Source organism: Lissotriton helveticus, chromosome 3_1 (genome assembly GCF_964261635.1).
Source record: "Lissotriton helveticus chromosome 3_1, aLisHel1.1, whole genome shotgun sequence".
In the NCBI taxonomy this organism is placed as follows: Eukaryota; Metazoa; Chordata; class Amphibia; order Caudata; family Salamandridae; genus Lissotriton; species Lissotriton helveticus.
The window spans coordinates 1,951,299,866-1,951,322,127 of NC_136061.1; the positions used below are offsets into that span (position 1 = coordinate 1,951,299,866).

At 49.4% G+C, this 22,262-nt stretch overlaps 1 protein-coding gene across 1 annotated transcript in view; it reads left to right on the top strand.

Moving 5' to 3' along the window:
- The first annotated feature begins 477 nt into the window (after window positions 1-477).
- SMAD6 (SMAD family member 6) overlaps window positions 478-22,262 on the top strand; it is a 145,196-nt gene continuing 123,411 nt past the window's right edge. Inside the window, exon 1 of the mRNA XM_078683043.1 lies at window positions 478-2,164. Within this exon, the coding sequence (XP_078539169.1) occupies window positions 1,438-2,164 (727 nt within the window). The 5' untranslated portion in view covers window positions 478-1,437. The remainder of the gene's footprint in view (window positions 2,165-22,262) is intronic.

Genomic DNA, 22,262 nt, shown 5'->3' on the forward strand with positions numbered 1-22,262 from the left:
AAATAACTAAAACAAATACACCCAAAATAAAGCATAACAGTAGGCGGATTGGGAAGTCAGAAAAGGCAGAATTCCAGTTAATTGCGGTATTCTTAATTTAATAATAAATAAAAAAAAACGCAGCTAAATGAACCTGTGAATGGGTGAGGCGCTGGGTAGCCAGGGGAGGGCAGGCCCTCTCTCCTTTTCCTCCCAGGCGCTCTTTACAAGAGGGGGAGGGGGATTCCGGGGTGAGGGTGGAAGGGATGGGTTTTCCTTTAAGAGTTAAGAAACTTGAGAGGCTGTTTGCTCAACAATCAGAGCAGCGCGGAGCCGCCAGTGTGTCTAGACTAGCACATGGTGGGGGGACAGCCAATGGCTCCAGCGCAGAAGTAGGAGGCGTGTGTGCGTCTCCGTGTGTGTGTGTGCGCGCTCCACAAGAACAAAAAAAAAAGAGCGAGAGGGAGAAAAGGGAAAAACAGAAGGAAAAAACTCTTCAGAGCACTGCTGGAGCAGCCGGGAGCGGCGCCGTCGGGAGGCCCCTTCTTCAGAGCCAGCCTTGCTCCTTCTCGGAAGCGCACGGGACCTCGACTCCCCTGCAGCCGCCGGGCCTTGGGGGCGAGGTCTCGGTTCCTTATAAACGCAAGGATTTTACAGGACGTTTCTTGGCTTCTTTGGTCGGCGCTGCAGTGGAAGTGCAGTTTTCCTGCTGCTTTTCTTGCTTCTTGGTAAAGCTGCTGTGCGAGGGGGCAGAGCTCGGAAGCAGTCGAGGGTCGCCTCCATTTCACAGGCTGAGCCCCCCGCATCTGTGGCCCTGCACCCTCGAAACCTGTGTTTTATTCATTGCAATACAAGCGCCCCGAAGACTATCCACTGCAGAGCAAGCACTTCGTCGTTCTCCTCCTGTTGGGGCCCCTCGGTGGGGAGAGTATCGGTTTCAAGCACATGAACTTGAGAGTTCTCTCAGTTTTTGGCCATAATTCTTTAATTTTGCTACTTTTGGCCTCAGAAACTGGAGGGGCTCAGCCCAATCAAAGAGGATGTTGGCACTTTGTGCCTCTGTGAGCTGATGGTTTTCCACTTTCACGAGCAGTTCACATCCGGATTTACCTGGCTTTCCTCGGACGTGCTGTGACCCCACACGCGGACGTCACTTTAAAGCGAGTTTCTGCGCGCTTCGTGGTGTGCATGTGAGGGATTGAAATGTAGGACCCCCCCCTCACCCCCAAACCCATTTTGGATGATTCCTTGATGTTTGCGGGCTCCGGACGGGCATCTGTTGTTTGCAGTTCGATGGACGGTCTCTTCGGCTGAACGTGTGCTGCCCCCGGAGGGGTGGTGCACGGAGCCCCATGCATCTCCGGGTTCCTGCCCCCGAGGGGGACTAGGGAGCCAGGCAAGATCGGACCCAGGAGCCGGGGGAGGAAGGAGGGGGAAGCAACTCCGGATCCTCGTCGCATGTTCAGGTCCAGACGCTCCAGTCTGGTCCGGCGCCTTTGGAGAAGCCGAGTGCTGCAGCAGGGGGAGCATCGGGCCGGGGGGCGTCATGGGGGCTGCTCTGCCAGCCCCGGGGCCAGGCACGGCGGCGTTGCTGGGACCGACGTGGGGCAGAGCGCAGGTACTGCTGGGATCTCCTGGGGGCACCATGGAAGCCCCGCGGAGACCCCTGGGGGGTGGACAGGGGACATCTCTGAAACCGACAATGGAGACACGTCTGCGACCCCCGAGGGGCTGGACGGAGGGGCAGCAGCGAGCCCGGAGGACTCGGACAGGACGGTGACCTGCTGCCTCTTCCAGGACAACTCTCCCTCGAGCCCCCGCACCCCGGCATCCCCCCAGTCTCCCGCCATGGGATCCCCACGGTCCCCCGTTCCGCCCGACCCCGAACTGAAAGCAGTCACCTACTCGCTTCTCAAGCGCTTACGGAGCCTCGAGGCGCTGCTGGAGGCCGTGGAATCCAAAGGAGCTATGGTAGGGGGCTGTGTCCCGCTGCCCCCTCGCTTGGCCGAGCTGCGGGTGGGGGGCTTGCCCGCCTCCCCCCAGTGGCTACTCTGCAAGCTCTTCCGCTGGCCCGATATTCAGCGCCCTACCGAGCTCAAGGCGCTATTGGGCTGTCAGAATTTCGGGAGGTCGGAGGACAGTGCCTGCTGCAACCCCTACCACTACAGTCGTCTGTGCGGGCCAGGTGAGCTGATGACGGGGGTTGGGTGCTGTGGGAGAGAGGGATGTGGTTGGGGCCGTGTTGTGGGAGGTAATGTAGTGCTGATTCGGGTCGCAGTCCATGATTCTGATGTTGGGCTGTGTAGTGTGTCTCTGGAGTAGTGATGAGCCACTGTGTCTCTGAGCGAGAGGCCATGGCAGTGTTGGGATGGACGGCGTTTCTTCGTGTGTGTGTGTGTGTGTGTGGGGGGGGGCATAGTTGCACAAGATGGACCAGCATCTCTCTGTATGGGAAGGGGGTGGGGCAGTGCTTTTTAGGATGGATCATTGTTTCTCCGTGGGAGAATCTCGGGAAGAGAGATGGGGGCTTCTCAGGATGGACGGTGGCTCTTGGGAGCCGAGCATGGATGGGCAGTGCTGGGGGAGGGGGTGTGACATTGTCGGATCAAAAGAGGAACATGGACAGTGTGGGTGGACTGTATGGTACAGAACTTCTCGAGATGGGCAATGTTCTTTTGGCAAGAGACTAGAGTATGGATCAATGCTTGTCAGGGTGGACAGTGTTTCTCCGTGGGAGAGTACGGGTTAGTTTCGACAGTGTTTCTCCGTGGCAGAATACGGGGCAGTGCTTCTCGGAATGGACAGTGTTTCTCCGTGGGATAGCATGACTGTTTTCACTTGGTAGATGTTTTTCTTAGGATAGAGTCCGGGCACCAGTGTGGGCAGTGTTGCACGGGAAGGATGAGAGTATGGAGGTGGGTTAGGAAGGGGGTGTTTCTCGGGGGTGGGGAAAGAATCACGTGTGGGTTTATTTTACATTTTTTTCTGGAGCAGCGATGAAAACAGTGTTTTTTTTGAAACCGGTCCTATTCCTGGGGCTTGGATTGAGGAAAGCGCCTTCCCTGCGGGAGTGCTGACCGAGCTGATTTCTTGGGTGCAAGCGATGGGGCAGGGGTATCTGAAGGCTGACGATGGGAGAAGAAGTTGAAGGCAGTATTTTCCTGACAAAATGTATTCAGCAATAGTTTAGGCAGGTGTATGTGTGTGTTTGTTTTTTCTGGACCAAATGCTGACAATGAGGGAGGTGATTTGTCAGGGGTCAAGGAAGAAGGAATATGTATTTGTTATCAGGCAGAAGCCGAGGCAGGGCATCCCTGGGTCATGGATGTGGTATCTGGACTCTGGAGAAAAGGACGATTTTTTCCGGGGAAGAGTAAACTGTTGATTTTCTGTAAGACATTAGGAGTCTCTGTGGCAGCGAGTTGAAGCTTATTGTTGCTTTTTAGTGGGGATTGGGGCGTGGCTACTGGGGAACAGATGCATATAAACTAAAGTGGAGGGTGCCTTCCAAAACAATAGTCACTATGCCCTGCTCCCTACTGCTCACTGTGCAAACTACATGTGTTCAACCCACACACACAAATGCTAATCACGTTTCATGCTACATCATCACATGCTCACCTTGAAAGTCTCACTGCCAGTTGGGCTCAACCTCGCAGTGAGAGGGAGCACTTTGACATTCTTCAGGCGCTTGATGTGATCACAGGATGGAAAATGTTAAAGTATCTCCAGGGAACCCTAACCCAATCCTTTAATATAGGGGCTGTGCGATCTGGTTAACAACATAGCACAACACCAGGGCATTTACAGAGCCAGTCTCTCTATTCTAGGTCGACATGTTTCATCTGTTTGCAAGATGCATAGACTTCATCAGGACCTCTAGGACCCTTGTACAAGTCTTAACCTATACTGAGGAGGAGTTATGCATCCACACGCGTTCATCCAAGATCAAGAGATACTTACCCAGCCCTTCTGGACAGGGTGAGTTGATTGAAAACTGGAGATTATCCACTTCAAAAATCGTGGCAACGGATATAATCAGGTCTCATGGGAGCAAATGTGGGGGCCTGCTGGGATCAAAGGTCACACGTGCACCAATGCCCAGTGGAGACTTGCTAACCCAAACCCACCTGCTAGAGAGTACCTCACCAGGTGAGGACCCGATGATGAAGCATGCTGCATAATGAGCACGTGTGTATTCAAAATGTATTCATGTATGCAATGGTTTTAATTAATCAAGCATACTAAAAATGTACCTTACCTTAAGTGGGTGAGGGCTCTATAAGAGCACATGTAGTGTGCCTGATGAGCACTAAGGAGCAGGGCTTAGTGACGGCTTATTTGGGAGACACTCTCCAATTCTGGTTTATGTATATCATTTTGGGGAAACTGAGGGCCTTTTCCCACATAACTGTTCCCCTCCCCTCCCATTGTTTTTGGTACTAGGGAACAGAGCATGAGGTAGGTAGCTGATTTCTGTCAGGAAAGGGAATAAGGTAAAGGTTGAAGCCAGTGGTTTCTGTGGGGCAGAGCGTTAGGGAGGGGGCTTCTCTCTGTCACTGGATGGGGTACATGTTTCTATATGCACTACGGTTTCCGTGGAAGTATATGTTGCCTTATGTGTCTGGGGTGGGGCAAATGGCGTGCAGAGGGTGGTACCCCTCGGGCGGGGAAGGAGGTTGGGAGTCTGATGGTTTCTCCGACAGGTGGGGATTCATTCTTTGGATTGGTGCAGACGTGCCCTATATGGCGGTCGGTGTGGCAAATGCCATCCCCGGTAGAGTGGATGAGGCGCATAGGTTCCCTGGGGCATGCAGTGAGTCTGGGCGGTTTTGGGACTAATGAGGAAGTCGTTGGTTTCTTTTCGCCAGACGTTGAGACCAATGGTTTCTCTATATCAGAAAGTGTGGTAGGTAGTTTCTTTGAAATCGAGGATAGAGCAGGTAGCCATCTTAGATCTGGGAGTGAGGCAAGCTGTTTCTCTTGAGGCACGAGGTGTATATAGCTTCCCTGGTTCTGGGGTGAAGCAGTGGTTTCTTCGAGGCTGGGAGTGTAGCAAGTAGCTTCCCTAGATCTAGGAGTAAGCTGTGTGGTTTGTTGGGGCTCCTGGAGGTGGGCAGTATATTTTCAGGGTTTGTTTGAAAGCAAATCACTCCTCTAGGGCAGTGTTTGTGGTGGGTTCTTATCTGGGACAGATGCTGAGATTGACAGAGTCTCCTGTGCCTGGGACAGACTTCACTTTTCTCCTCGTGTGGTGTTGCATTTTGCGAATGTACGGCATATAGAAGTTGTCAATAAGGTGCTGTGCCTTTGATTGCCAGGAGGGCACCGTGTGTACCCTTGTGTGCCAAGTCTCTCCCTTGGGCACATGAATAGACTCCTTGGCTGAGGACTGAAAATTAGGCCACAAGCACAACTGTGCAGTGATGAAATACGTCACATCCGTTGTGGTTCTACCGTTTCTTAAGACACCCACTCCTCCTTTCTCTCCTTCTTAAGCATCTCTCCTCCTGCCTTTTTTCCATATAGGTGGACCCTAACACTTCACCATCCTCAAACAACCTAGTTAAAACCTTTCACTCGTGTTTTTGTACCCTACACAAGAAGCTGCACTTTCACTGCTAGCCACTGTTATCTCTTCTTCCTTTCCACAGTCACCCGCCTGCCATCGCCTTACTGCTAGATCTTTTGGCTGCTTCTGATACTGTTGATTATTGTACTTTAGTAATTTTTGGTATCATGTGGGCTTGACATGTGCAATCAAATTAAAATTTGTTCCATACAGGCACCCCCAAACCAAGTTTCCCGGGGCTCCCAAATTCCTTGACATCCACTGTGTGTCCCAAGGTCAGACTGGGACACAAAATAGGCCCCCGCCGGTAAAGTGGCCCCCATTTGCAAATCTGATAGCTAATAAAACATAGTAACCTTTTTGAAAATTGGGCCGCTTTGAACTTGTAAAGACACTGTGTTTTGTACGGTATGTGGGAACAAATGTATTTGTGCTTGCTGCAGACCATGTTTGCAGTGATTTCATGGACATCAACAGCTCACGAGATAATACAACATGTTTATTTATTTTAAGGTTTTATAGAGCGCGAACTTGACCCTTGAGGGTATCAGAGCGCTTTACATATTCAAAGGGTAGTATAGAGCGCAATGAAATCACAGGAACCTGTACAAATGCCTACAAACAGCACAAAAATAGGCCTTTACCCTGACCTTTCAGACTAGCCTGTCAGAGAGTGCCTGACTGCCCCATAGCCAGTCCGACCCTGGGTGTTGTACACACTTGGATGACCTCTGTCCTCATTCATCATGTTTCGTGGGTGGCCTGAGACGCAACAACAAAGTGACTAGTAGCTGGCATCAGCTCTGACAGGGCTGCCTCCTATTGGTACTCTACTCCACCTCGACGAGACATTGTCTCCACATTTATTTTTGTATGCCATCTATATACTCATGTTACCTAACACTTCTTTTTCTATTGCCTATGTTTTCCATCCTTTAGGCAAATGAATCTATCTCACTGCCATCCATTACTCGATGGCACTACGTGTGGTCCCCCATGTTAAATTCCTTCCAAATTGAGGTTCTCTGGTTCCCCCTCCTTTTCAGCACCTATCATTCTAAATGACTCCTTCATCTGTCCTTCTAGAACCCTGACATTTGCTCACTCCTCTGTAAATCCTCTGTTCTGTCCGGCCTGTTCCAGGGATGGTATTTTATGTTCTGTTTGAATTTCCTGGTACCCTACAGCTAAAGCTCATCCCATTTGACCTGTACTCAGCTCAGTGGAACTCCCAGGCACTGTCAGCTTCCCACTGTGTTCTTTTCCACCAATTAACAGGATCCTAAAGTTAGCCTCTAGAATCTTGTGCAAGTCACTTAACGTTACTCTCACTTCATGCTGATACCAAGTCGGGTGGTGCTTTGTCCTAAACATGGCCATATAGAAACTACTGACTTGTTCAAAACAGGGGAAAACACTTCTCCTGCAACCCAAGATACTATGGTACTACACTCCTACCCAGAACCTAAGATCTGCCCATACCAATGTCGTTTCACCAAAGCACCCCTGTGCCATTTGCATGTTCTAGTCCTTTTATGTTAAAGTCTTTATCTGTTGGCACACCTTACTAAGAGCCATCTGTGTATACCACTCACTGGAAAAAACACAGCCATTAAAGTGATGTCGCAGGTGAGAAAGTCAGTTTAAATGTAAAAATTTCAGCTAAAAGAAAACCAGTGGAATTCATTAGGTATAGTTAAAAGAAAGTAATTTTAAACTCGTGCTACCAGCGTGTACAGTGTTGTCATCAATTATGAATTGCTGTTATCGATGATGTCATAGAACATGCAATGACTGGTGTAATATGTGAGGTCTGAAGCCGTGCGTGGCGAGGTCTTGAGCTACAGTACTTCAATTACTGTAACTGGTGAATTTCAGTGTTTTTTAGAGTATATATTTTTTATATTTTAACTTGCAGTTTCACCTAACTTTAATGTTACTTTAACCTTTGTTTTTTCAGTGAATTTCTAGAGGTTTTTTTGTGATGTGAAGTAATATTTTGTTGCCATACCTAACCATACTAGCGCCAGGGTACCCGTGGGGTCTTTGTTGCGCTCTATAAATGCTATATACATACATGCATACATACAAGTAGGCAAACGCTGTGCCAGGCGCAGCCTTTGGAGGCAGGGCCAGCCACCAGGTCCTGCACCCAACCCTCGCAGTGCAAGGCATTTGGCTGTGTGGGGCATGAGGTTGGTAACCAGGCCTGCCACCCAACACCCTACCGGCGGCTGGGCACCCCGTAACTGGGCAGCATCCATGGTCTTGCAACACCATGTCCCCGCCCCCCACACCTTTATGTGTTGTTGTGCGGTAGTACTTCTGTGAAATTATGTGAAATCCACAATGAGCCTTGCTGTAGTACAGCAAAAAAAATGTTATCCTAGAGGTACCCTTAAAGCATACCTCGCTTTACCCCCTTATTCGTTTTGTTTTGTTTTCTATGACTCAGAGCGCTATATATTGCTCTTCATGTTGCAGCCAGCCAACTGATCCTGTGTTTTGATCCCACGCCACTAGATATATGTACATTTTGAACCTTACTTTCTCAAAAACTACTGACCAGATTTAGTCCAATCACCTAAAACGTAGTATTGGAAACGGCCGGGCCTGCTGTTCCTGGCATTACACTTGTGACCTGCAAGGGAGAGGTGTGGCGCCGCGGCCAGGGCGACTGACGCTGGAATCTGGGGACCACGGTTCGATCCCCCGCTCCTGCGGCAGGTTAGCCCAGCACCATGTGACTCTGGGCAATAGCTCGCTTAATCTTCCCGACGGCCCCCAGCGCCTAGAGACCCTTACGGGTGATTGTGCGCTTTACAAATGTGGACTTTACTTTACCTGCAGGCTTAACATACATATTTTCAACTTGGCCTCAACCCACGAAGCTATTTTATAGGCTACAGCATGCCTCATGGGTGTAGAGAGCCAGGCGGGCTCTACCATACAATGTATCGACATTCACGCATCCACTCCACCCCTCAGGGCGGGCACGCCCCGAGGGTATAATAAACCCCGGTAAGACAGCTCGTGGTCTTCCCGGCTACCTAGTATTGGTGTGTGTGTCTAGTTACTTGGTGTCCCACCCGCATATCCTTAGGCCCCGACACACCTCATCACATTGGCGACGAGGCCGGCCTGTCCTGCGCGTGCAGGAGAAGACGAGGGAGTGACGGCGATACACCGAGTGCTCGGTGCCTGCTCCTGTTTTGCTCCGGTCCACGGCCTGCCCACGCGTCTTCCCGTCGGAAGCGCTTTCAGCTGCCAGGGCCGGGACCGCGGAGCGCCCAGGGTGAGTGCGCACAGATAGCCCCCCCTGCGAGCGCCAGCCCCCCCTGCGAGCGCCTATCGGCCTACCTGGCCTGTGGTCCGGGCGACGGCTGCCTGTCATCGAGGCATACGCCGGACTGCGGCTCCCACGCTGCGGAGGCCGGCGGAGCACCGTGCCGCGCCTCCACCCGCCCCGCCTTCACCACGCACTCAGCAGTGCGTCGCGCTACGTTCTCCGGCTACGGCCTCCCCCTGACGGCTGCTGCTCCTGGCCCAGTGAGCACGCTGTGCGAAGAGCGCGAAAGACGCGAGGCGGCCCCCAGCGGCTGCAGAGGGTACTGCAGGCACCACTGCCTCCACGTGGCCGCGTCTAAGGATCTGAGGGGAATCGAGCGTTGGCACGGCCAGACGCTGCGCCACAACACGGAAGGGAGAAAAGGGCGCGACAAGGGCCCACGCACGCCCACTGCCCCAAGATACCCAGCCGAGGAGGGGGCAGGGAGAACAGCAGAGCATCGCATACAAGGGCAACCATGTCCCTTGTGAATGGGGCCCCGGCGCAGCAAGAAGGTGCTCCAGCCCTGGCCGCACAGCCGCCACCACCAGCTCAGGCGGGAAACAATCAAGTACAGGCCCAAGCCGCGACCCCCGGCCCGCAAACGGGCCACCATACACATTCGGGTGCGGCGCCGCTCCCACCATTCAGTGAAGCATCAGACCCAGCCACTGTGGCCGTGAGGTGGAAGGCATGGGTCCGCAGACTGAACCATTACTTCAAGGGCACTAGGGAGACGGATGGCGAGGTCAAGAGGTCCCTCCTGATCCTGTATGGCGGCGCGGAGATAGATGAGCTCTTTAAGACGCTTCCCAACACCGGGAGAGAAAATGACTACGAGGCAGCAGTGGCCGCGCTGAACAAGCACTTTGACCCCCAATTGAACACCGACTTTGAAAAGTTCAAGTTCAAAAGAGCATGGCAAACGGGATCCGAGTCAGTAGACATGTTCTACGCACGGCTACGCCGGCTGGCGAACACATGCCCGTTCACGGACCCGCGTGAGGAAATACGAGACCAAATCATCGTGGGGTGTCGCTCAAAGCTGCTAAGGAAACTAATCCTGCGCCAACCAGGGATATCGCTCGATGAGATCCCGATACTCGCGAGGTCGCATGAGTTATCCGACGTCAGGGCGGAGGAGATGGAAGCTGCGCTATACACCCCAGTAGCCACCCCGGCGCCGACCAAACCCGTGCAAGTCAAGATGGAGAGCGTGGAGGCGATCCACCGAAAGCCTGCGGCGAACCGGCCGCAACGAACGACAGCGCCAGAGAGTTCGTGCGGATACTGTGGGGAAGCCCACTCCGCCACAGCAGCGTGCGCAGCGAAGGGACGCACATGCTCAAAATGCGGCAGACGGAACCACTTCGCCAAAGTGTGCCGGAGCGTAAAGTACAGACCGGCGACGACCAGGCCGAAAAATCTGCAAAGGAGAGTACACCAGCTGTCGCTAGCAGAGGATATCGACCCACCACCAGACAGCCATGCCCAAGAGCGACCTCCTCGGTACGAGGATGATGAAGACGACTAAGTCTACGTTGTTTCATATGTGGGTAGAGCATCCACGGCATCTACGCGAAGGAGGCCCCCACCGATGTGCTCAGTCAAGGTAGATGGCACGGCGGTCCAAGCACTCATAGACACTGGGGCATCCGTGAACGTCATGGACTCCGACCAGTACGAAAGGATGATGCCGAAGCCTGAACTGGTCCGCTCCCAGGCAAGGATATACACGTACGGAGGAGTCGAGCCGATGCCGTTACGTGGAGTGATCAAGACAACAATTGTGCATGAAGGTTACTCAACCGAAGCAAAATTCCACGTCACGGAAGGGAAGAAGGGCACGTTACTGAGCTGTCACACCGCTGAAGACCTTGGACTGGTGTTCTTTGCAAACCAGGTGCACCAGTCACATGCGGAGTTCCTGATGGAGGAGTTTCCAGAACTGTTCCGAGGACTGGGGAAGCTAAAGAACAAGAAATTCAAGCTCCATATAGACACGTCAATACGCCCGACAGCCCTAAGACACAGGCGAGTCCCATTTAACCTGCGGCCGCAGGTGGAGGAAGAGCTAAAGAAGCTCGAAGATCTCGGAGTCATCGAGAAAGTGACGGGGCCCACACCGTGGGTTTCTCCTCTCGTAGTGGCACCCAAACCCAAGCAGCCAGGGGCGATACGGCTGTGTGTGGACATGCGCCTGCCCAACGTAGCAGTGAGGAGGGAGAGGCATATCACCCCAACCATGGAGGACATCATAGCGGACCTCAACGGCGCAAAGTGGTTCTCCAAATTAGATCTAAACGCGGGATACCACCAACTGGAGCTGGAGCCAGACAGCCGCTACATCACCACTTTCTCCACCCACATAGGTCTAAGGAGGTACAAAAGGCTGAGCTTCGGGATCTCATCGGCAGCCGAAGTGTTCCAGAACGCAATCAGGGAGGTGTTATCTGGACTGAGTGGAGTCATAAACTTGATTGATGACATTCTGGTGTATTCGGGATCACTCGAAGAGCATCACGTACACCTGAGAGCAACTCTAAGAAGACTGGCAGAACAGGGTCTGACGCTCCACAAATCAAAATGTGCGTTCTACCAGGAATCAATAGACTTCTTCGGCTATACGTTCACCCGGGAAGGACTGAAAGTTGACCCCAAGAAGGCGGAGGCCATCAGAACAGCTAGCACCCCGCAGAACCCGACAGAGGTCAGGAGTTTCCTTGGGATGGCAACGTACTGCGGGAGGTTCATCCCCAACCTGGCGGACCTGGCAGAGCCACTGAGGCTGCTCACCCGTCATGATCAAAAGTGGGACTGGACGGTGACGGCCAATACAGCGTTCCAGGCGATAAAGACCAGCCTCCTGGACACCACCGTGATGGCGTATTTCCAACCGAAGAGAAAGACGGAGCTGGTGGTTGATGCAAGCCCGGTGGGCCTGGGAGCGGTACTCCTACAAGAACATGGGGCTGATTTGGAAGCCCTCCAAATCAAGCACCGAAAAATCACTCCCTTGTGGCCCCAGGCAAATGGAGAGGTGGAGAGACTCATGAGGACCCTTAACAGAGCCCTGCGGATCGCCGTAGATCACGGAGATGATCCGGAATCAGCTCTGGACCAGTTCCTAGGGTTTACAGGCAGACGCCCCACAGCACCACTAAATGTGCCCCGGCGCATCTACTGTTTAAAAGGGCTCCTAGAGACACCATCCCCGCGGCACGCACCTGGGCCCCGCCAGAGAGGGACGAAAACGCCATTCAATCCCGAAGAGAATCAACAAACCGGAAGGCAAGTGCGGCCAGACACGCGAGAGAGTCAAGCCTTCAGGAAGGGGACGCTGTGGTGGTCCAGGATCGACACCCAGGATGGAAATACAGGACCCCTTACGAACCGGACCTGTGGACCATAGAAAAAATCCGAGGAACCATGGTGACAGTCAGGAAAGGTAACCAAAGAGTAACACGGAATGTGTCATGTTTTAAGCCGACCAAAGGGAGAGAGGGGGATCAAGAAGAGGAAGAAGAGGTCAGGCCATGGAACGTCAGACAGTCTCTGACGGCAGCCTCACCGGTGAGAAACTCAGACGTTCAAATGCCTATCGAAGACCCAAAGAGTCCCAAGCCCGCTGCCGAGCTCATCTGTCGCCACTTCCCAGGCCTGCAGAGAGGAAGAAGAGGTGTCCCCGGCTGGGGCCACCCAATCACCGAAGGGCCGAAGCCAAAGGTACCATCTCCGGCCAAACCCTGGCCCGAGCCACAGGCTACGGGACTTTGTGTGTACATCTCCCTGAAGGCCAAGAACTGATAAGGAAGCGGACTGAAATAAAGGAGGGATGTAGAGAGCCAGGCGGGCTCTACCATACAATGTATCGACATTCACACATCCACTCCACCCCTCAGGGCGGGCACGCCCCGAGGGTATAATAAACCCCGGTAAGACTGCTCGTGGTCTTCCCGGCTACCTATAGTATTGGTGTGTGTGTCTAGTTACTTGGTGTCCCACCCGCATATCCTTAGGCCCCGACACACCTCATCACAATGGGTACTACGGTTCTGTAGAGCATCCCTCAACTTATATGCCCCAGAGCTCTCCCTGAATCGGGTGCCTTTTACTGTCCTGGGGCTCTTGTGACCAGGGTGTAAGAAAGATAGCATTTTCATTGTTTCAAGATATTTAAAACCATCACACTATAGAAGCCACAGTCATAATATAGTATATAGCGTGATCATTCAATAAATAAAACAGCATTCCATTCTGTTGGGGCCCGATTTGTGTGTGTGTGTCTGTGTCTGGTCTGTTGATAATGTAGTTGGTTGTACTTTCTGTTGTTTAGATGTGACGCCTACTGCATCATGGCTGTCCTGGTTGGGGTACACTAATGTATTGTTTATTGACAGAATGTATTAGATAGTAGCTGTCCAGACTCCGATATTGCCCTCTGTAGAGCAATATGGGCATAGATGAGAAGGATGTTGCACTTTCTTTTATTTTGCCGGGATGTGTATCTGCTCGGTGTTATATGTCGAGCATCCCTTTCACTGGTGTTGCTTCGATGTCATTCTGTGTATATTCGGGTGTGGATACAAATGAATGAACGCTCCACGGAGGTTAGCACGCTGCGCCAGCTAGATGGCTTTGGGGCAGTGCTGTGCGCATGACTATGCCCACAGCCCACGTTACATATACGGGTGTTAGTGGCATGCGAATTCAGTATGAGCGACTTCAGGGACATGCAGGCCTAATCCAGGCCGAGTGCCTACATTCAGGGTATCTGCATGGCAGCGGAAGGGAGTCCATGTGTCACACTCTGCGTGCCTTGCGAGCGGGCCTTCAAATGGCGCGACCTGGTGAGTCTGTAAAGCGCCTACAGTGAAAGGTGCCCGGGGTGCGCGCGTGCCACCTGCAGTCTTCTGTTGCGTTTGCTCAGCCTTTCACCTTTCCTCCATCAGTAGTCAGCCAGTCAGAATAACGTTCCTCCATCAGTAGATAAAAGAAGGCCCTTGAGGTGGGATTTGATGGGTGTGCGCACCCGTGACAACATGTACTTTGTAATTACGGTACTGTTAGTAGCAGCATTACTCGGAGGAAGGGTGGTGTGCACGAGGTGACGGGAGAGTACACCCGAGAGCCCAGCCCTAGGGACACGGTGGTGAATGCCAAGTCTGGGAGCGGCTGCGTGTGCCAGGTCCAGGACGGGCAGCAGGAATTCTGCAAATGTACCCCACCGGAATGCTCACCGTAGGCATCTCTTTAGATATTGTTAGAACACAACGTGGCAGATAACTACACGTGCATTCTTTATGCAGTAGTAGATTCCCAGCGAGGGAACTCAGTGGGTTTATGAATACACTAAAAGAGTATAGAACAGCCCGCTGGTCGCAGGATTGTATCCCAGGGGGGGCTACTTAGCCTGGCACCCTCCTGAGGTTGAAAGCATGGATTAGACAGGGGGAAAACTCATTATCAATCAAGATTTTTTAAGTAAGTGCTAACGAGCAAAAAATAGCAACTAGGTACTAGAAACCCGGTGTCAATCTAGAACAGTGTCTTGGCTATTTTCTTGGGTGGCAGAATGTGCCAACTCGTCTGGCTGATTTTAGGAGCGAATTCCAGGCATGGCATGAAATACCCGTGAATGCCTCCGAGTCCGATCTTCTTCCACATGTTGGTGATACAAGAAGGTTTTATCCTCCGATCTTGGACCTCTGCCAGGGACACAAGTTTTTCAAGCTGGTGGTAAGGAGCATACCGCACCATTGGCCACTTGGCACGCGAAGCTGCGGGAACCAATGCTTGTTCTTTCAGGGCCTGTCACACATGGGCGCCCATGAGCAGATACAAGCACTGTCCTTGCTTTCCGGTGCTGGAACACCTGCAGTTTTGTCAGGTCAGCTTTCGATGATCTATGCAATAGCGCCTACCATTAATCTATATCACTACCTAGGATGGCGCTAGACACACCTGTGCAATTAGACAAACCACTTGGTATTTTGGCTTTGCAAATGATTAGCGCATTGAACAACGAAAAGGGATGTCGGTGTTGCACCTTCATATTTGAAATTAACGGAACGGACCGTGCTGGCACGCTTTTTCTTTTTGTTACACAGTGCTGTGGAAACAAATAAGAAATTGCACAATTGGAGAGTAGCTGTACTTGGCAGCCTCAAAGCGCTAGCCAGAATAGAGAGGGGAGATGCTCTGTCAGGTGAGAACAGACAGTCTGCAGAATGGGGATAGCACAAATAGGATGGAAGAGATCTTCAGGGCTCTGGAACATGTTATACAAAGGCACTGATGCTAAACTAGGCGCGCAGAAGACGAGGCGAGGGAAACCTATGAGAGGGAACATAAAGTGTCATGGGCCTACCTCTTAGGGGGGGCCCCATTCACCCTCAGGGCTATCAATATCAGTAATCTATCAAGTCTCTGGGCCCCTAAACATATTCTGGGGTGGGGGTAGGGTATTATTTTGTGTTGCGCCTTGGACGATGGAAGAGAGAGGAGCGAGGGCACGTATTTCCCTGAAAGTGGAACTGGACTTCACCGCATGTGGGCTCTCGGACTTCACCCCGCAGAAGTGCGTGCACACCTGGTCTCTGCAGGGGAGGCGGCCGCCAGATCAGAGCATCAGGGACTAATATTCTGGCCCTGGCTGCTAACGGAGTCTGTGGGTTCAAGTCTTGGGACACTTCAAAAAACCAGTTGCACTGAGTGATGTGGAGCAAGTGGGAAGCAGGGCCACTGAACGGTATACAACCTTTACAACACAACTTTTACCACGACCTACCATTACCACGCATTTTTTACAACGCAGGATCCATTACAACGCATACCATTACCACGCATGTATTTACAACGCAGGTACTTTTACAACGCATACCATTACAACGTAAGTATTGGTAAGTATATTATTTTATTAAAAATATTATTTGGGTTTTTTGGTAAAGGGGTATTTTTAGGGTTCAGGGTCAGTTTTGGGTTTTTGGGTAAAGGGGTATTTTTAGGGTTCAGGGTCAGTTTTGGGTTTTTGGGTAAAGGGGTATTTTTAGGGTTCAGGGTCAGTTTTGGGTTTTTGGGTAAAGGTATTTTTAGGGTTCAGGGTCAGTTTTCAGTTTTTGGGTAAAGGGGCATTTTTAGGGTTCAGGGTCAGTTTTCAGTTTTTGGGTAAAGGGGTATTTTTAGGGTTCAGGGTCAGTTTTCAGTTTTTGGGTAAAGGGGTATTTTTAGGGTTCAGGGTCAGTTTTGGGTTTTTGGGTAAAGGGGTATTTTTAGGGTTCAGGGTCAGTTTTGGGTTTTTGGGTAAAGGGGTATTTTTAGGGTTCAGGGTCAGTTTGGCGTTTTTGGGTAAAAGGGTACAGGGTAAAAATTAAATATAATTAAATTTAAATTACATTAAATTAAATTGATTAAATTAATTAAATTACATTACATTAAATTAAATTAATTAAATTAAATTACATTATATTAATTTTAATTAAAATAAATATTTAAAAATATTATATACTTACCAATACTTACGTTGTAATTGTATGCGTTGTAAAGGTATATGCGTTGTAAATACATGCGTGGTAATGGTATGCGTTGTAATGGATCCTGCTTTGTAAAAAATGCGTGGTAATGGTAGGCGTGGTAAAAGTATGCGTTGTAACGTCATACATCCCCACTGAACATGTTCAGCGGTGAAGGAGCAAATTATGCTGCATGGATAACTATAGTATGCTGCAACAAATGGCAAATTATGTGGCTCATTGTGTAGCTATATTACTTTTATGTCATTGTAACATACAAGTGAATTCTGTCTGGGCAAACGTTAGTTTCCTCTTATTGGCCATACTGGGCAGCATCATGGTGATGCTTTAAAGCACGGCTAAAAGGCAATGTGTGCGTATGGGAGGCAGATTGGTCCATGTTTGTCAAAAACCATGGATCCAGTCTGGATGGAACCTTCTTGTATGACTCCTTGTCTTCTCTCGTGGTACAGTAGGTTTAGTTGCAACCAGTAAAGGCAACAGACCCAATAATGGACCACTGTTGTAAACGAGAGTCCATGGCTGGAGCCCCAGTGGTCAATGGTCTGGGAAGTCTACAAATGTTGGAGAAATATCAGTTTATACATGTTCTATATTAGTAAATGTCCTCAAAGGAAAGCTCCTTTTTTCCAGCCGTCCACTGATACATGATTGCAGCTGAATGAATGGATCGCTTGTGACTGGTGGATCGCTAGATAGATCCAGGCCCATCTTTGTTCTTGGCCATATGATCTTCAGTCCAGCTCTGCACATAGCGATTTGTAGATCTCCTTTCAGGTGACTTTGGAGCTCACCTCCCTTCCTCTTTTACAGCTCAGGAATTTGGATTAGCAAGAGCACGGTGGCACCATGCTCCTCTAGAACATTAGCATTTTAAATGATGGGTTATTTTAATCAATGGACTTTTAGAACTGTTGTTTCGAAGACAAGACACAATACAGTATTTCTGAACTCTAACCCTGGTGTGGTGCCTCTACACCGCAGTGTTCCATGTGGCTAGAAGTCACAATTCTCTAAAGAAGGGGAAACTAGTTGGTGCGATGTGAAGATGGGAGGCAACACCTTTATTCACACATCACACCCATATGCTCGGTTCCGGTAATATCACATCAAACAGTGGCTAGCATTTCCTGGAAAAGAGCTGAGTAAAAATGTTAGGTTAAGATTCTCTTCCAAAACCTAGTTCATTTGAGCTAGAAGTAAGAACCTTTATAGAAACAGGCTTGCAGAGAGGACCGTGGACAAGCAGAGGTGTTGATTGGGGTAAATCTACAGGTGTTGCTTACTGTGTTCTGGAGTTTCACCATTGGTGGTGCATGTTGCACGGTTGACAAAAAGTCTGCAAGATGACGATTTGGATCACATTGGCCCTTCTGGTCTCTTTTTACTAAGATTGTGACCTGGTATTCTACTGAGTCTTAAGTCGACACGAGTTTAAGTAAGGAGAGCTTCTGCCTCCTCTCAAGATTAGCTCTCACCCCACATTCTTGCTGGCTCCTGTTGGCACTCAAAAGAAATTATGCTCTTTGTGGGGATGATCTAACGTATTCCTCCCAAGGCTCACTGTACATCACCAACTTGCTGCTAGGTACGTCAGTGAGTAGGCACCCCAGTCTTCCACCTTCTTTTTTCCTTTCGGTTACCCAACAGCTCAGATCTCCCACCTCTGCAATACACCTTGGTCAGGGTTTCTTATGATCACCAGTAGACTGTGGACTCCGTGTCAACTGAATCGCCCTTTCCTCCAGAGTGCGATGCCAAGTGGTGTAGGTGAAGGGTGAGTCCTTTTGCCTTAGGAATGCCGCAGGGAACCCAGACTTCCTGACTGCGTTAAAAGGCAGGAAGATGCCATCTCCCTGGATGGACCTCGCCAAAGGAAGATGCTCCATTAGCGAAGGTCTTGAGAAGGGCTTCAACTTTCTGTCGCAGGTACTAAATGCAGAGTCTTTGTAGAACTCTGCACCTTTTATAAGACCAGATATGTTTTTGGAAAACGTTTTCCTGATAGGGAAGCAAATCTACATGTTATTAAGGTGCCTTCTGCGGTTCCTCTTGGGTCTTAATTTTACTTTCCAGATTGACTGAAGACAATTAAAAATGTAGCCACAGGGAGACATGAGTGGCCGTAGTCTTCAAACTAAAACCATTTAACTTGCAAAAACACAGTACAATTAGAATCTGTAGAAAACATGTATAAACATGCATACCTGCTTCATGTTAGACACCAAGCTTCTTCAAGTCTGCTCCTGAGGCATATAGCTGGTGTGTGAATGTACCAACAATGGGGTTACATTTTTTACGCCTTAACAGTCAAAATAATATACCATCTATATCAAAGGTACTTCTTGGCAAGAGTGAAAAACTCACTTTGCCGTGCCTGGGTTTCATTTCAGACCTGTAATATAAAGGTTATGGTCATACAAAGATCTCAACATGACTCCTCCTAGTTCCTCTGAGCTATCCCACTGACTAGCCCATGTTCTTTATAATGTATTCATGTGAAGTATTTTGCTCCATGTTGGCATCATATAAGATCATGTTTATAAACTCAGACACAAGAATAATTGAGATTTTTTTACTGGCACTCACTCTTTTATGGAGAGGCTGACTGAATCTAGTACAAGGCCTGCTGCAGCACATGAGAGGCGGATATGTGACTGGTCTGTGCCCCTGCTGTACTGACCTTTCAATGTCTTTTAGTATCTTGGCCTTTCAAGACATTTTCTATTTTCTTTTGAGGTACACATCCCTTCGTGGATGTGAGGTGTAGATGTTCGTGGATTTACGCAAGAATGGAGAACCAGATTATGCAATAAGGTTGACTAAATTATGTGGCAAGAAAATGCACATTATGCGGTATAATTTGGCACATTCTGTGGCACAATTGTTTTGACATTTCAAGATAACACATTATTTCCGTATAGCCAAAGTTTCACGTTCTTAGTACCAGTTTGTTGCCTGAATACCCAAAGGAAGTGTATTCCAATTTACAGCACTGCGTGTGAATGGAACAATCCCCCCAACTTCTGTTCCTGTAGCCAGGCACCTAATTTATAAGGTGGGACCTAGATCCCTGTCGACGACCAGGCACATATTTGGAAACTTTCTTTGCTAGAATTCTAGGACAAGATTAGTTAACCCCCCCCCTTGCATAATTTAAGGGATTGTAAATAGGATGGCCTTTAGTTTGTGCATCCAATGAAGTTGCTGTAAATTAAGAGAAGCCTGGTCCTATTTCTGAAGATTAAATAAGAGTATGGCAGTTGACTTTTGTATATGCCGCAGTCAGTGTATCGTGATCTTGTTCAGGCCTAGGTAGATTGCTTAGCAAAAAATCGACGTGAAAATGAATGAATACGTCAATCGCACAAATCTTCTGTACCATAAGAATGGTAAGAGCTATCTCCGAGCACAAAGATGATGGTGGCATGATTTGGAAACCGTTGCAATCTAAACTGATAGTCAAAAGAGTGATTAGCATCTTCTGTAGTTCGCAGGTTCATAACCTTCTTAACAGGAGTAGGTGTTGAGCCCGTAGACTAGTGTCCCACTTGACAGGGATGACCGATATCTTGGTTCGACTGGATTTCATTTGAGATATAAATTCTGGGTACATCCGCCCCTGTAGCTACACTTGCTCGAGGAAGGTCTGAGGTCTCGGCAGAGGTGTGTTGTGGAAGATGGAAAAGAAGTTGTGGATTGTCTTCATGCACTGTGAGGATGTAGCCTTGCAGAGGAAGTGGTTCTAGGTAGAGAATAAAAATGAACAGGAAAATCAAACCAAATTCGAGTGCACAACCCACCTGTGAGATAGAGCTTTCAAGATAAAAGTTCTCAGTTGTACTTTTCTTATAAAAAAGAAACCAGTTATTCCATGGCTGTCCCAGCAGTTGCATATTGTTTTAATTTATGAATGAGAACTGCATGGCGTATGGCGATGAATGAAGAGGATTAAGTCCATCTGGATCGGTGTAACGACACTGTTTCCATCTGCAAATATCCAAATGTCATCCGCTACAACTTGCTTACAGTCATCCAGGAGAACCCTAATCTCTACACAGTGTTAAAGCTGAGCAATTACTATTTTTGCCAGCATGTTGGTAAATAAGGTAGCCTCAACATGTGCCAAAAATTGGCTAGGCCAGCGCTACTCAAGTAAGGTTTCTTTGTTATGGACCTAATACATGCTGTTCTCAACTACGAAGTGGCTACTCCAGAGGAGAGCGTCAACAAGCCTATCTACAAGGAAAGGAGGCGAAACACCAAATTAAAACACTGCACATTTTTAAAGTTTTCCCAATCCGTATTGCTCAGGGGAAAAAAATGCATCCAGTTTCTAAAGTGCATTGCATACATTTCAGAAACAGTAGAAAGTACATAATTATCAGTGTGTAAAGTGCTATTCTATGGCCAATTCCTAACACAGGGGTGAAAAGAGAGCCATTGTTCATTGTCATGTAACAGTTATGACCACAAGCAGCATACTATTCCTAAAGTGGCTGCCACACGTTTGGAATCAGTGGGCCAATGTTAATCTACAGCGGTCAATTTTAGGTCAGGAGGCAAGCGAGTTCTCTGTACTGCACTCCACCCCCAAAATCTTTTTGGGTTAGCGACTTGCTGTTAGGGGAAAACGAGTGCCGTTGAGCCTTAAAAAGTGAGATCCTTTTTAATTGTATGTGTTCACTCCCTTTTTTTAATTTGATTAAAAAATACATCTAGTGCCCCTGATGCAGACTAGAATTTCGTCTACTACCATAGATTTCATGACCCGCGGGGGCTGTGGACAGGCTGGTCCTGGGGTGACACTGCACGTCTATTGGCACTGAAGGGAGTTGGCCCTTCTTGTGCGCTTAGGACATTCGGGTAATTGGGGTCCTGGCTAGTGAGTACAACAGCCTTTATAGGAAAAACTAATACTGGCCCTGCAGGGACGCAACACTCTTAATCAAGAGCAAGGTGGCTGCCATAAGTCGGATGAACGCTGTACTCCGACACCACAGGCCTGGGTATTCAGTGCTTTGTGGGGTCTGGGAGTGAGTCTGATCAGTAGGAGTGAGGGCAACAGCACATTATTCCCAGGTACTCATGATGAGAGATGCAGCTAAGGGTGCACTAGTCAAGCAGATTCCCACCATTGGGTGCTAAGAAAATGTCTTCTGCAGGTGAGTGGGTCATCTTGTCAGCAGATATGTGACTCATGCTCACCGTACCTTTTATGAGGTCATGTCTCAGAGGCCCATAGTCTTACTTGGTTGTGAAAATTGCTTGGCTGTCTGTTTCTCTTGTATCTGTTGGGGCCCAACTTCAGTGGGCCTCCAGTGGCCAGCTGGACATGTCAAGATTGGAACACAGGCAGCGGACCCACCTTTCGGTGGGATGACCGAGGTTGATGCAGAGAGGTAGGCAGGGGTAGACTTTTGCAGTTCAGAGATAGGTTCACTTGGTTGTCTCTACTGGGTAAGAACGCGGGCACTACATCGGGCATTGCTCGATCCATTGCAAATTCTGGCTCAGAGGACCAGCGTTTATAGGAAGCTTGGAGATGGGCATTTGTTGCTGTTCTGCATTGATGAAATTCAGAAGGTCGTGAACACTAAGTAAGGGCCAAGTGCGTCCATTCAGGTGAACTAGGCAGGGCTTTCTTGGCCTAAAATTTTTATGTATTTGGCCAATAAATCCTAAAGTGACCAGACGGAGAAAAAACACTCCATACTTGTAGCACCGTAATTTATCTGTGTCTTTGGGCAAAGGGACGTATGCAAACATGTCTGTGTTGCCTACAGGTGAATGGAAGATCTCTTGGCCTGGGCAAAAATGTAGTTACGTTGGAGTAAGCAGAGTCATTTTG